The sequence below is a fragment of the Phyllostomus hastatus genome, unplaced genomic scaffold (assembly GCF_019186645.2).
Source record: "Phyllostomus hastatus isolate PE091 unplaced genomic scaffold, TTU_PhHast_1.1 phas_scaffold_129, whole genome shotgun sequence".
Taxonomy (NCBI): domain Eukaryota; kingdom Metazoa; phylum Chordata; class Mammalia; order Chiroptera; family Phyllostomidae; genus Phyllostomus; species Phyllostomus hastatus.
In genome coordinates this window covers 19724142-19740019 of record NW_025334009.1, presented here as the reverse complement: position 1 = coordinate 19740019, position 15878 = coordinate 19724142, and the positions used below count along the sequence as shown (strand labels likewise).

At 38.0% G+C, this 15878-nt stretch overlaps 1 protein-coding gene across 4 annotated transcripts in view; it reads right to left on the bottom strand.

Annotated features, from left to right (window-relative positions):
- NGLY1 (N-glycanase 1) overlaps window positions 1-15878 on the bottom strand; it is a 43958-nt gene that overhangs the window by 26053 nt on the left and 2027 nt on the right. For 2 of the 4 annotated variants that reach the window (XM_045856525.1, XM_045856521.1), the window contains exons 2-3: window positions 9561-9675; window positions 4323-4574 (exon numbers count right to left, since the gene is read on the bottom strand). In XM_045856525.1, the coding sequence (XP_045712481.1) occupies window positions 4323-4574; window positions 9561-9675 (367 nt within the window). Of the gene's footprint in view, window positions 1-4322; window positions 4575-9560; window positions 9676-12341; window positions 12538-15878 lie in introns of all 4 variants that reach the window. The other 2 variants (XM_045856523.1, XM_045856524.1) reach the window with 2 other exon arrangements.

The window sequence follows — 15878 nt, the reverse complement described above, 5'->3', positions numbered from 1 at the left end:
AGGAGCTGCACAGAATAGTCCACTGGGATGCGAACAGAAAATATTAGAACTTGTACTTACATTATTTTCTGTACAAAAGGTAAAGCACTGTTATAATAACATTTAGTATTTCAATGAATAGGGCTCCCTCTCAGGCTAGAGGAGCTATCCCGAGGGAGGAAAGGATGGGTAGAGCGATGAACACTGGAAGGTTCACCCCTGCTTCTACTCTCACAGTGTTAAAAAGTTTTGCAGTTTAAATGTGCCTGGTTAAGAGGATTTACAGATATATTATGCAGTTTTAACTAAATTAACCTTCAACTTGGCCTAAAAAAAAAAAAGATTACAAAGACCTGTAGGCACTGATGCTAATAGGAATAACACAAGTACATGTAAACGAGAAAACTGCAGGGCTAACACATCTGTTGCTGTTTTAGTATGAGCCCTTCAACAGCTATATTTTAAGGCAAAAAAAAAAATTCACAAATCTACTGGGATCTGAGAAAGATAGCCCCCAAATTCAAAATTATCAAGAGTATTTAAAATATAGATTCATGTCCACATTTGTTAATAATAGTCAATATATTTTTTAAAAATTATAAACACTTTTCACTTTTAACCTCTTCTTTACATTGTTTATAATATACGTAGTATACTGGCATAAAAGTATATGTGTATGATTTATAAACAAATATAGATTGAGATGATATGCTCAGAAACACTTCACTGATAGAGCACATAATAGGAAGACCCGGTAGGGAGTACATGAGATACAGTGATGAGGATGGCGGGCTCAGTTCCTGAAATTCACTGTGAAGCAGAAATGAGAAATACAGGACACGCAGAATCCAGGGGTATTTGTGTGCTGGCTTGTTTCTGGGATAAGAGAGCTCACGGAAAAGGTTCTTAAACATTACTCTGCTTGTGAAAAATGCAGAGTCCCAAGTTCTCCTTCTCCCTTTCTGGTTCAGCTGGTCTGGGTTATGTCCAGGAATCTGCACGTCCAAGTTATTCTGATGCCAATGGTCCAACCTTCGATGAAAACTGGCCTCAAAACAGGGTTTAAATGCCATTGAGAAGAATGCTCAAGAAAAGAAGAGATTCGAGACTGGGCACAGTTCATGTGAGATCCCAGAGGGAACGGAAGAGAAGGGGTAAAGGCACAGAAAAGGTCCTGGCCTTTACTAAGAGTAGACACATTTCCTGCATTAACAGAAGGGATGATGAATAGAACAGATGACTAAAGAAACCTGACTGATTTGGTGATAAGAAATCCAGGGTATTCACAACAGGGAGAAATATGCTCCTTTACTAGAACTGCTACAGAAACATTAAAAACAAGTCTTCATTTTTATTTGAAAGAATCCTTATAAAAATGAGGCATTTACTGTGGCATTTTTTTTTCTTAAGTGCAGATTTTCACTAACCAGGAGGGTATGAATGCATCCAGGGAATTTTTATTTTCAATTTAATACTTTCAGTCTGAAAATTAGCTCATTCATTGTGGTTTTTAAAGGCAGTCAAACGATCTTGAACAATAACATTTATTTTCTTGCCTTATTTTTTTATATATTAATTGGCACAACTCCAGAAAAAGTTAAGTCATAAAAATAGAAGTTTGCTGATTGCATGGCAATTACAGCAGCTGCGCAGCCATGTACATAAGGCAGCAGTTAATGGCTTCAGAGTTAGTTATTTGGAATAAAAATGGAAGTTTAGAATGTGAAATCTGTATCTTTTAAATAAAAAGATTTTTTAATTCACTAATCATACTTGATTCTAATTATTTTGGTTTCTAATGTGAGATATATTTAAGATTATTTATAAGAAAAAGTACAATGTGTATATTGTCAAATCATACAACCAGCAGAAGCTGGATTAGCAAATTCACTTCTTTAGTAACAAACCAATGCTTCTACATTTTACTAGCCTTCTTTCTACCTTTATGCAACCCTTTGCACTTTTGTGGCTTTTAAATAGAACTTGTTTTTACACACAAAAGTTCTGTATTTTAATGATAGTTTTAATCAATTTGTGACTTCAATAAATGTATTTCTTTTAAGATTTCATTAATTTATTTTTAGACAGAGGGGAAGGGAGGGAGAAAGAGAGGGAGAGAAACACCAGTGTACAAGAGATAGATTGATCCCTTGCCTTCCACACACCCCCAACCAGGACCTTGCTCACAACCTGGCCCATAACCCAGGCATATGCCCTGACCAGGAATCAAACCAGTGACCCTTCTGTTAGCAGGCTAGCACTCAATCCACTGAGCCATACCAGCCAAGGCTCAATAAACTTATTTCTTACAAGCCCCCCTTTTTCTATTTATAAAAGTAATACACGTGGCAAAAACTATTTCGGAAAATACCGAATGGTATAAAAAATATGAAATCACCTATAATTTCACCACTCAGAGTAAATTATGTCTAAGATGTCTGTGTATAGCTTTCCAGACCTACTAAAAATAAACACACTTATTTTTGTGCATCTTTCCTATGAAAAACTGAATTATACACATACACACAACATGTGAGTGTAACTTTGGAATTCTGAGTTTACCTTTTTTCCCCACATAATAATTCTGGGTCAAAACAGACCCCATCATCATGTATAATGGATGCAAAAAATGCTGATTTAAAGATGTGTCTTATAATTTAAGTAATCTCCTACTGAAAGGTATGTAGGTTTATTTTACCTTCAAAAATAGTAGGTTTATAAACAAGAAATTGGACATTGAAATCATCTGTCCAAAGAGATTTCTTCTCTTATAAAGATCATATACAGATCCAGACTAAGAGGATGTCTTGTAAGATTAGTTTAAAAATTAACTCATTTTATTTATCATGATCTAATACAACTATTATTTTTATAATTGCAATGAAATACTCTAAAAAATTTTTTTAACTTCTCTTTTGTTTCTGATATTATTTATTTGGACCCCCCCTCTTTTTTTCTTGATGAGTCTGGTTAATAGTTTGTCAATTTTGTTTATCTTTTCAATTGAGGCACAAAGAAATATTCTTATAAGGGTTAATTCTCCATGAAAAGAAGTTTAGAAACCACTCAACAAGAATTATAAAAGAGAACAGTAACCATCTCTTCTTCTACCAGTTCCTACCACTATTTTTATTTAAAAAAAAAGTGTGTGTGTGTGTATATATATGTATTTTCCAGCGAGAGAGAGGAAGGGGGAGAAAAAGAAACATCAATGTGAGAGAAAGAACTGTTTGCCTCCTGCATGTGTCCCAACTGGGGACTGAACCTGCAACCCAGGCATGTACCCTGACCAGGGATCGAACCTACAACCTTTTGGTGTACAGGATGACACTCCAACCAACTGAGTAACACTGGCTGGGCTTTTCTTTATTTTTTTTTAAAGACAAGCTTCAGGCCTTCCCAGCTCTACAGAAAGGAATGGCTGCCAATCATTTTCTTACCAGGGAGGTGAGGTTAAAGTCTGTGGAGTTATTCACCTGGAGAAATTAAGAGTAGATTTAATAATCGACTCTATATATAAAGTTCTGCTATTGGGAGAATAAAGACAAGGTGGTTTACAAAAGTTAAAGGAAGAATATGAGTTTAAGTTGGCTACTGATAAATTACGAAAGAAAATCATGAACATTTTTCTGACAGTGAACACTGAGAGAATAATACTTAAGGACCTACATCAAAGGGATTTTTGTACAAAGGACAACTTCCGGTTAAAGGAGATCACTCAGGTGTATCAAGAATGTTTGTTAAGACAACAGCAGTTTAATTTCAGTTCTGCAGATGTATACATCTGTATATGCTAATGACTAAACCTCATTAACTGCTGGCACCACTATCAGTAGATTAATGCTTTATTTACCTTAAACCTAAAGAAGCCGAATTTTTCATTGAATTGAGGCAAGGATAATGGTTAGGCTGCTAGCATTAATGACTCCCATAGTGAACGGGCGCAGGTAAAATTCAGGTCAGAAGTATTGATGCAGTAAAGGAAATCTGTCTGACGGCTCTACCACTGGCCAGCAAGTTTGTCACTTCGTTTTAGGTTCTATGCTAATTTGTACAACTGATTTAAGTGCCAACGTATTTAAGTGCAGGTACATTTATAAATAATAGGCAAAACTTAACCTCAGAAGCAATAAACCACAAGTTCAGATTTAAAAGTACAAATAAAATACAGCCATTTCTTCCACTTTCATTACAAATGTGACAGTTTTTGAGTTGGGAAAATGTGGACATATTAGAATTATGACTAGCTGGGGTAAAAATTCAGGAATAAGTCAAAATGTATTTCAAAGCGTTTGCTGTTTTGACACTTTAGAAAAACCGTTAAGGTTTAACTGGGACATTACCCCTGACGCCGCCGGTGGACTTGATGGCTGCCCCTCACTGTTGCCCGCGTGCTGGGCTAGCCCACTAGGGTTTGATGACTGTGTTGCAGGAAGCTGGGTGCTGGAACTGGCTGCCGGTTGCTGAGATAGTTCTACTTTGTGACTCTTATTTGATCCGTCCAATCTGCTATTTCTCTCTATGGCAATGAGGTCACGGATTTTTTGCAGCTGCTCCACTGAAGCTTTTTTAGGAAAGATAAGATGTGTTTCTCCCTGGAATTTGTAAAATTCGAAAAAAATTTAATCTTTGCTTTATACTAACAATCATTTTTAGATACAGGGTTTGGCACAAATAACACCCCTTTCTTATTTCAAAATCTTTTATCACAAAAACATAAGCATTAAATTCTATAAATAATAGTATCACACCCAAGCACACTATATGACATTTTAGGTGACATGTTCAAACTAAAACTATAAATTATTATACCCATATTATTGCCCTACCAACCACACTCAAGCAGGTATCACTTCTGTCAGACCCTGAATATCTATGTGTATAAATAAATGAAACCAATACTATAGAATACATATTGTATAAAGGTCATTCTGTTACCTCACCATATGGTACTTCTAAAATATACAGTTAAAGGTAATGCCTAACATAAACCAGAAAATTAAGAAAATTTGTTTTCTTGTTAGCATATAACACTAAATCTTTTATTAGTTCAAAGAACCTTTAGAAAAATATTTATATTTTAGGAATAATAGAAAGCCTTATGAGTTGGAAATATGTAACTCTTCTCTGCAATAGTATATGATAGTACTATTTTCTATTAAATTCCCCATAAAATAATGATAAAAGAGATACAGCCATACAAAATGATCACTGGTCACATAAAACCAACAAGAAATTACATAATAATTTTTTTAAAAGATTTTATTTATTTATTTTTAGAGAGGGAAGGGAGGGAGAAAGAGAGAGAAACATCAATGTGCGGTTGCTGGGGGCTGTGGCCTGCAACCCAGGCATATGCCCTGACTGGGAATTGAACCTGCGACACTTTAGTTCGCAGCCCGTACTCAATCCACTGAGCTACGCCAGCCAGGGCCACATAATAACTTTTTAATCTTTCAAACCCAAGTCTTTAGAGAACAGCTACATGATTAGAAGTCTGTATATAGGCATCACTAATTCTAGCCAGATAACAAAAAGTACATCCTGATGGTCAATTCTAAACTATGGATAGTTAACAGTAATACTTGTCCCAAGGACTAGAGAAAGAGAGTTGATATACATTAGTCTAGTAAGAGCATATGTCTTTGTTCCAAACAAAACAAAATAACAAACAACAGAAGTCCAATTCTTTATGGAGTGATTCATTTCATAAATATCCATACTGTAATCAGAGTGCTTTGAGATACAATAAACATTCTAACAAAGCTCACAATGTAAAACAGTAAATTACAAAACAAGAAAGGTTAAGTGAAAATATATTCAATCAGTTCACAAGGTGGTGAGAAGCAGCAGCATTACAACAGTAATTCTACCAACTACAAATGAGATAAAATATGTTACAAATTTCAGTAGATAGACTGTAGATTGTAAGCATTTAAATTAAACTCCACAACTGAGAATAATCTTATTTTCCTCATGATGGCAGATGTATAAGAATCAACTGACCAAGATATTACTCAATAATGATGTGAAAATCAATCCCGCAAGAATACTTTTTAAAAAGCTGAAAGAGGCCAGCAAGCTCCATACAATATTCATAATAGCTCCAAAAAAAGACTATTTCCATTTACTGTGTTTATGTGTTCTAGCCATGAGCTAAGCATTTTATATACATTATCTCAAGTGATTCTCACAACCAGCCTTAAAGACAGGAATTAGGTTAATTTCCACTTTCTATATAAAAATACAAAGGTCTCAAGAAATTAAATAACCTGCTGGATGCTACAGAATTGTTAGAATAAGGATTCAAACTCCATGATCTTAATCGTTAGGCTATAACTGACTCCAGCTTAGACTGAACAGAGACCAAAAACCACACACTTGTACAGGTGGATGAGCTGAGCAGAAAGAGACTGATTCTGCAGTTGTGCTGACTGCCTGCATGATAACTGGCACAAGTTAGAACACAGTGACTTCTGCAACATTAGAAGGAACCACCTCACATCTATGATGATGAGTGTGGGAAGAGAAACCGATGTCTGGTTTAAAGTCAAACATAGAGGGTTCTGATCTCGTACTGTTACTAGTGGAGGGACACTGAGAAAGAGAGCTAACACCACGGACAGCGATGGGGAATAGCACAACAAGTATTATGTCTCAGACCCCCTGTCAGAGAGGCCCCCATGATAAGACAGAGCAGAGACGCTGCTCTTGCCTTGGCTCCCCTCCCTTCACTCTTTTCAGGACCAGTTCTAACAGAACACGATTGTGGCCAAAGTGTCTATAGCAAAAAAAGTTTTATCAACAGCACTATATTTTCATTAAAGGAAAAATTTAAAGGCTTAATGTACTCCATCCAGTAACATTTCAAGATACCAATGAGAATTCTAGTATTTAACGAACCTATGTTTCTCAAAGCTATTTTGCTGAGATAATTCTCTTTGTCAGATGTTAAGCAAACCTGGCCCTGCCTGCCTGCTGAATGCTGTAATTAGTATCTTTCAGTCACCACGACAACCCAAACTGCCCTCCTCCAGCACTTCCCCCTGAGGTGAGGATGGCAGCATGGGTGGAGGGTGGGTGTAGTTCCTGGTGAGGACCACTCCACTAAGCTAGCCTGATGGGTCACATACCGTTTGCATCTCAGTCTTTCTCAATCTCCTCAGAATTTTCATAAAAAAAGAATGTGGCTTCAGAGACAAGTGGGCTCTGAAGTGCCCAGAATTTTAACACACAGCTGAAAATTTCAGGGTAGGTCTTAGATTCCTACTTCATCTCAAAGCGCACCAAGTTTCTTTCAGTGGTAGAGTTCAGTTTCAGCTCCACTGGTTCCTCCTGCAACTTGGCCACACTGAAACACTTACTTCAGACAGGTTCCAGGGTGTCAAGTCCAAAGCCAGCCAGAAACTGCAAGTTTGATTTAGTCTTACCATAACACGATAATCTTCTCTGAAACCGTGACTCCATTTGTGACAAATACTATTACAAATTTCAAGCTGGTTTGTTACCTGGCATGGGCGTGATCAACCTGGTTTGCCTGAGACTGAGGGGTTTTCTCCAAAGTGGGATACTCGGTGTTGAAACCAGAACAGTTGCATATGAACTGTGATGGTTGGTCACCACACCTGGCACTCAAATTAGTTGCTGAATGAAGGCAAATCCGATTCCACTAAATCTTTGACACTCCAACAATGAGAAATCAGTCCAGTCTCTAGTTGTTACTAAATTTTTCTGTCATTTGACTCAAAAATCTACATTTCCTTAAACAAATTCAGCAATGGTCTCCATTTTCCCCTTTTAGTTTTAAAATCTCTGTTTAGTTGACACCATAATTTATACCTCCAGCCTAATCTCTCCTTTTCAGTTACAGATTCTTATATCCAACTACCTACTTGGCATCTCTACTTGAATATTTAGTAGCATATCGGTGATAATTATGCAAAGTAGGCAGTGATTTAACCCCTGCTATCTGTTACTCTCCAAGATTTCTCATTCTCAATTGTATTTCCACTCAGTTTCTCAAACCAAAACCTAGAAGTCATCTTGATTTCTTCTTTTCCCTTATACCCCATATCCAACTCACCAGCAAGTCCTACAGATTCTGTTTCAAAGAGAAGTCTGGATCCCGCCACTTCTCTCCAATCTCCCCTGCTACCAGGCTCTAATCCAACAAATGTCTACTGAGTGCCTGAATGCGCCAGCACTGTTCCAGGAGCTGGCAACACAGGGAACGCAATGGACAGAAGGCCCTGCCCTCCTGGGACTCACGCCAACCACTACCACTTCTCACGCAGACTAATACAACAAGCTTTCTAACTGCTCTCCCTGCTTTACCCCTTGCCTCCATCCCAGAACAACCATAGTTATTACCTTCACAACAGCTAACATAATCTTTAAAAACATTCTTTGCTTAAATCCTTCTGACGGCTTCTGATGCATCTCACTTAGAATAAATAAAGTCCACAGTTCTTAAAACCCCATGCTCTGGACTCCTCTGTATAACTATTTTCTGTGTCAAAACTACTCCTGCTGGAAGTCCTTTGCACACACGAATCCTTCTGCTTGAAATACTCTTACCGGAGAGTTGTGGGTACCTGACCTGCTTCTTGTCATATGGGTCCCAGTTCAAGTGTTATCTCCTCAGAGGCCTTCCCTGACCCACACATCCTATGTAGCTGCCCACCAATCCAGTTGCTTTTCACTGCACCACCATATCTTATTTTCTTCTTTGCATCCATCTGTTTTCAAGTGTACAGTCTGTCAACCTTCTAGAACACAAGCCTCATGTTAGAGAAGATCTGTATCTACCTAGTTCACTGCTGTATCCCCAGGGCCTGGAATAGAATCTGGGGAGGCAAGCGAACAGGCAGAAAGAGTATATCCTATAGCAACTCAGCATGTCTCCAGCAATTTCTACAGCCTCGTCAATTCTGACTGCTACTGACTACTGAGTCTCCATAACCTGGTTCAACTTCTTTCAGTATTCCATAAATTATAAATGGTTAAGCATATACACATAAAGAAAATTCACAAGCTTCGTAATTACTTTCATAGTGTCACAACATTAAACTATGCCATAAGATATCCAAGAAGATGGAAACACCACACTTTTCTTTTGACCTAAAAACAAAAAAACGCAGTAAGATTCTTTTCTCCTGTCACAAAACTTATGAGTGGCAACTAAACCCAGCTTTTCTGTGTTTACTCTTTTCATTTTTTACTGAGATAGGTAGTTGTACCCTACTAGTACTCACGTGTGCTCACAAATCAGGTTTTTGCTAACATTCTGAAGTGAGCTACAATTTGGTCCTTGGTTTGCATGTTTGACCTCCGTTTAAAAAGGACTAAAACCTAAAAGAATTTTCCCTATGGGAGAGTTGTTATATTTCACTGTGATTTCAAAGTACATTTATTATGACTTTTAAATGTCTAATAGGTGAAGAAATAACTACTTCCACAGTTATTTCCAAAACGATCAGTTAATTTTTAAATATTATCTTATTTAGGTAATTATCCATCAACGCAATAATGAACATTTTTTATATGTGAACTGGGGAGAAGAGACTCTTGAACAGACTTACCTCTTCAAAGCCCATTTCAAACAAACATTCAACAGCTCCTCTGACGGGCAAGAGTCTAGTAGAAAATGCTGCATTTCCAATCCGGATAGATCTGTATTTTTCATCATTAGGGTTTCTGATTAAAAAAAAAAAAAAGTTTGTATGTTATATGAAACAGCTAATATTTTTCACAATGTTTTTGCATTCCTTTTCATATTTTATACTAACTATACTCTTACACGGTAGGATAAATCCCAACTTTAAAGAAAAGGGGGGCATAGTCTGGAAAAGTCCCTGATTTTGTGATTCTTTCCTCGCTATACAATTACTACAACCTCACTCACTGTTTAATTTCACAGATGAAAATATTAATGCTGCCATAAGAAAATCCATGTGACATTTTAATCCTGTGCTGGTCAAGCTAGATGCCCTTATGAGTTTTTAGGTTGCTAAGAAAAAAAATCTACGTCAGCTCCAGACTGGGGGGAGAGGGTTTTACCAATTTTGTTTTGATGGACCTCAATCATCAAGAGTGGTGCGTGACACACAGATGGTGGCTAATAAACACTTGTGAAATGAATAAAAGAAGCTAAGAAGCTATAACATGGACCACAGCTCCTTCAAGACTTCACTTCTGACAACCACAAACCTAGGTGCACCTGTAAAGCCATTTGATTTTCTTTGTTCCCTAGACCAATGATTGTCTTTACTGTAAGTTCTGCTTTGGCTCAAGATATATTTTTGTCACGGCAAATATGGCAATAAAATAAAATGAAAATATAAATTTCTTTCACTATAATTAAGACTCTGAATAGTATACATGTGATGAGACCAGCACATGAAAAGCTTTGATTTTAGATTTTTAATAACCTTGATAAATCAGGAAGGCTGTTTAAAAAACAAAAACAAAAACAAAAAAGAAATGCAAAGTTAAGATAATCACAGCATTATATTCACAAGATCTTCAGAACATAGTTCAGGATAAGTAGTTGTCATATCTGACACCAAATGTTTAAAATGGGGGCAGCTTCTATTAGCATTTTATTAAGAAGGATGCTGAGGCTGTGGCAGGGGTTGATGTAAGGCCTGCTGAGGCCATATGACTAGGGTATGAAACTGGTGTGGTGGTGAGAATGCTAGCAACTGGTTAACCATCCCTGCTCTAACTATACATGTTCTCTAGATATTATGATATAAAAAAACAAAAACGATTTTTAATTGTGAAAGTCTCAACAAATTTCACATTTCTTTTCCATCAAGCAATTCTCTACTGCCAAATTGTCATAAATACTATATGAATCTTTTTAAAACCATTTCCTTAATTTCAAAAATTACACAAGTTTGCCCTGACCAGTATGGCTCAGTTGGTTGGGTTTGTTCCACAAACTGAAAGGTTGCCAGTCCCCGCCCCCCCCCCCCCCCACCCCTGCCACCCCTGGTTGTGTTGTGTCCTGGGTTGCAGGTTTGGTCCCTGGATGGGGCTCATACAAGAAGCAACAGATCGATGTTTCTCTTTTACATCAGTGTTTATCTTCCATTCTTTCTCCTTCTCTTCCTCTCTCTCTAAAAATATATAAGATCTTTTTAAAATTATACAAGTTTATTTTAGAATATTCAGAGACAAAAGCTCTAAAATTCTCATTCACACAGATTGGTACTAATCTACACTTTGCTACCCATTCATGAGAAGTAAAGAAACTGAGAGTACTTGGTAATTTTTTTTAACAATTTGAGGTTGCCATGACATTTTCATTGTATTTTACAGAAGTTATTAGTCCACAAAGATTGGAAATTAAAAACAGAAACACGGTTATTCACCCCAGTTCATCTGAGAATAACGGAGAGTTGAGAAACAAACACAAAGAGAAAGATACAGTCTACTGTTTCATTCTGTGTATTAGCGCAGAGTTCCTCAACCTTGGCATTACTGACTTCCGGGGCCTTTGTTTTGGGGGGCTGCCTTGGGCACAGCAAATGTTTAGCATCCTTGGCCTCTATGCCACACTGTGTCACAAGTGTGCCTCCCTTTCTTACCATGAAACCAAGAAACATTAAACCATAAAACAATCCTACATTTATCAAAGCAAGTTACTGATAAACGAGGCATCCTTTCATGATATTCAACACATTCCACAGAGCAATAAATGCATCAGTACCAACTGGATGATAAATTCCACTAGTGCAAAAGTACTTCAGCTATTTTAATCTACTTTTTCCAAAGTGCTTCAGATTTCTACATGAGCATAGACTTTCACTGGGCTTCATTTTCTAGTGTTTCTTCCCTCTTGTAAAACTGTTCTGCTATAGCTTGTTTTTACATATTTCAAAATAACTATTGATATTAAGCTTTTCCACAATAGACTTTGTATAGTTTACATTTTCCTCTTTAGTTTCTAGAGAACAATTTTCTTTTTACAGCATGGATGGTCCTCATTTATCTGTTTTTCTTGCTAAAAGCAAGTTGCAAACAAACAAAAATTACAGTAATGCCCAGTTACCCAAATTTTATCTTCCTCTTTTTTTCTTTCTTTTTTTTTGGGGGGGGGGCAGTGCTGCAAAAAGCTTTGTTGTTTCCATTTGGTCCAATGCATGGGAGAGGGCTCTGGAGTGGTTAAAAAGATGCCTAGTGGTTGTAGGGAGAGACTCAGGCAAAGCCAGATACCAGGGAAATACAGAGGGGACCCCTCAAAGGCCTCTAGGTTCCAAAGGCTCCTAGTTGTGCTTGAGGGTGAGCCTTTCAGAGATACTTGCCCAGCCCAGCCTGTGGGATGGCCAGCCTGCAGAGGTCAGTCAGATAGTCACCTGTCTTCCTGATGAGTTTTTCCTCCTCAACCAGGAAATGGTTCTCCAGGGGGTCACAGAAATGAGCGTCTATGCAGGTAGAACCCAGGGCCTGCAGATCCAAAAGGGCCTGGTTCAGGTTCTTCTCCAAGGTCATGGCTGCTTCCATGGCCTCCTAAGTTTTACCCCACTCATCTTGGGAAGGCTTCAGCACATCCTGGAAGAGAATGAAACCACTGCGCTGGTTTTGCAGCTTTAAGAGATGCTTGGCAACCTTGTGCTTCTCCACCAACTTGAGGAAGAAGTGGACCACACTCTGCAGAGCCACACTGTCAGGGATGAAACAGAAAGCCCAGAGAGAGGTATGTGTAGGAGGCCTGCAGGTGCAGGTTGGCCAGCGGCTTGCCACAGTCTCCACCTCAGAGGAATAATTCTGATGAATGTGGGAGCTCCTGGTTGTTCAGCCATGAGGAGTTAAGGTCAAAAACAGTGTTGGATGGTCTCAGAGGCTGAGAATGGCTGAGGTGGTTCCAAAGGTGGTGACTGGAAAAGAGGTTGGAGGCTGGTTGGAGACTGGAAGAAGCGGCGTCCCTGGGTCTGTTCTGTCCAACCCTGCTGAAGCAAGAGACAGATCCCAGGGACCGCTGGGAGCACTGATCCTTTTCACAGAGGCTAACATGACGCCAAAGTCCACGCTCAAAGACTTATAGCACTTGGCTACAGGGCCGTTATCAGACCTCGACTCCTCAGTTTCCATTTCCTCTCTTGGAAAAGTGTCAAGCAAACACTTTTAGAACCTCTAGCTTTATAGCATCGCCCCAGAGTGTCCACTATTCTTGAGCTCATTACTACTATCCAGAATCTGAGGTGTCTAAAGTATCCCTAAGAATCACCTTTACTTTGGCTTGATCTTATGCCATTAACTTAACTTCCTCTGCAGATTTTTTTCAGATGTTGTTTGCTCTTCACAGTGTCTTTTTCCCCTTCTATCTTTGTCGATCATTAACTATATCTGCAAGTTGTAATATTTATCTTGCTTGTTAGCCAACTATCTTGCATCTTCACATGAGATTTTGGGGGAGGGGTTGGGTGGGTGTCGTTGGATGATGATGTTGAATGAATGTGGTCATGAAAGGACAGCAAAATTTCTTATAACTCACCCAGCCATAACTTTGAACATATTCTGGTGTCTTCAGAGTTGTCTCACTCCTGATATCTACCAAATTGTTTAACTTGTGGGGAAAAAAGTCGTTGTTTTTACAATTGCAATGGTAGGGAAAAGCTGTGCTTTTCTCCTTATAAAAGTCATAATCTATGTTTTAAGATTTTAAGATATGTTAACAATAGATCTCACACTGAGGTGATAGCATTTCAGAAAAAAGGAAAACCAAAATGTTTCTCTCTGTTTCAGAAACACTGAAAAGTAAATATTCTAATAATTTACTAGTCCTCTTCCTCTTTGGAATGCAAAAATCCCAGAAAGGGTTCACATAAATGGAAATTTAGTGCATGAGTACATCCTATAACCTTGTATTTTTATTACTAATCACAAAAGTTGCTTTGTAGGTCATTTTAAAAATTCTACTCCTCCTGAAAAATCTGTTATTCTGAGATGCACACAAATTTTCAAAAACACCTACCTGCCTTAGAACCATCTGGGAACCATCTCTGGCTCTGATTATTACCATTCTTTGAGCGCACAACAAGGGAAACATTCATGTAATCTAGCTGGTTTAACATGAAAAATGGAACAATAACAACAATAGACAACATATGTGCCAGGTCCTTTATTTGTAACTTTGGCAACAATCCTATAGTGTAGGTCTTTTTCTTTCCTTTTAAAAATGAGGAAACTGAAGCCCCGAGAGTTTACATAAATTGCCTATAATCACACATTTAGGAAATGGTTGACTGGGATTTAAACCAACTGGCCTGATTACAAAGCTTACTGAACGTATTCTCCACCATGCAAGATGCCAACAAACTCCCTAACCCTGGCTCAATGTCTCCAGGTGTCAGTAATAACCTACATTAGAAATCTGAAGTTATTTCGGTTGTCTCCCCCCATTACCAGCTCTGCCTGCACTCAGTCCTCAGGAAGGGCCAAGCCCTGCCTACAACACTTCTCCCTCCAGTCTATCCTCCCTTATGTTTATGATTACTTAAATAGCTTCGCAAATGAAATCCATGCCTTGTGTCTTTTTACATCATTATTCTACATGAAACTCCTTCATATGCTTTTCTTTCGGTCTAGAAACTATAATCATTTTGTCTTGCCTATCACGTCAAGTACATGTTCTCTGCTACTCCATCAACCAGACCCATCTCATCAAACCTCTGTTGTCAAAACTCTTCCATGTTAGGCCCTGGCGGCTGAGGCTCAGTTGGTTGGAGCGTCATCCCATAAACAGAAAGGTGGCAGGTTCAATTCCCAGTCAGGGCACCTGCCTAGGTTGCTGGTTCAGTCCCAGTTAGGGAGGGGGCGCAGAGTACATGCAAAGGCAACTGATTGATCTTTTTCCCAACGAAGTTTCTCTCCTCTTGCTCCCTTCCCCCCTCTCTAAAATCATCAAGAATATCCTTGGGTGAGAGTAATTAAAACAAAGAAACATAACAAAAAAACTTTTCCATGTTAGGTCCCTGTGCTATCTGCTCAGATAAACATGTTAAGTGGTTAAACATTATCTTGGAATTGTTCTTTAGATTTTACACTGTGGCTATTTTCCATTCCTCTATCTTTCTCCCAGACATATTTCTTTTCTTTCTTAAAAAAAGTATTTTATTTTATTTTTTTTATTTTAGACAGAGGGGAAGGGAGGGAGAAAGAAAGGGAGAGAAATATCAATTGGTTGTCTTCTGTAAGTGCCCCAGTTGGGGACCCAACCCACAACCCAAACCAGGAATTGAACCTATGACCTTTTGATATGTGGATGACACCTAACCACTGAGTCACACCAAGCAGGGCCACATTTGTTTTCTTTGAAGGCAAAAACCACTTTCCGTTCTTGGGTCTTCCCAATCATACATAGTTCTGTTCATAAACAACAACTACATGAAATTTGCAAAGGAAAATAGTGCAAAAATAAAAATTTTTGAAAAGAACAAACATTTTTTATCTAGAAGTCAGTGGACTGAAAAAAAAGGGCAAAAGTTTCAAATCTACTGCCTACTGTGCATGCAAATTAGCATATATTTTATTCTGAAATTTCACTAGCTTTATGACTTAGTTGGGGAATAGGTTAAATATCATACAAAACAGAAATTTAAAACAACCTTAAGTATTACTTTCACTTGTGTATAATGACAAGTATCATTGTTTAAAAAAACCCCACACAACTGCTAATGGAAAGTCTCATTTTAGCTCTCATTCTATGAAATACTATGTCATACCCTAACACAGAAACAAGAGATATCAAGACATTATTAGCATTAGGGATATCTCTAACACTAAAAGATTTCCCCAAACAGCAAAAGTAACAGAAAACCTTAGTGTTCTCAACTCTCAAATAAGTTAGATTAGCAGATCCGTAATGTAGTGTGGCTAGAAATAAAAAGAAA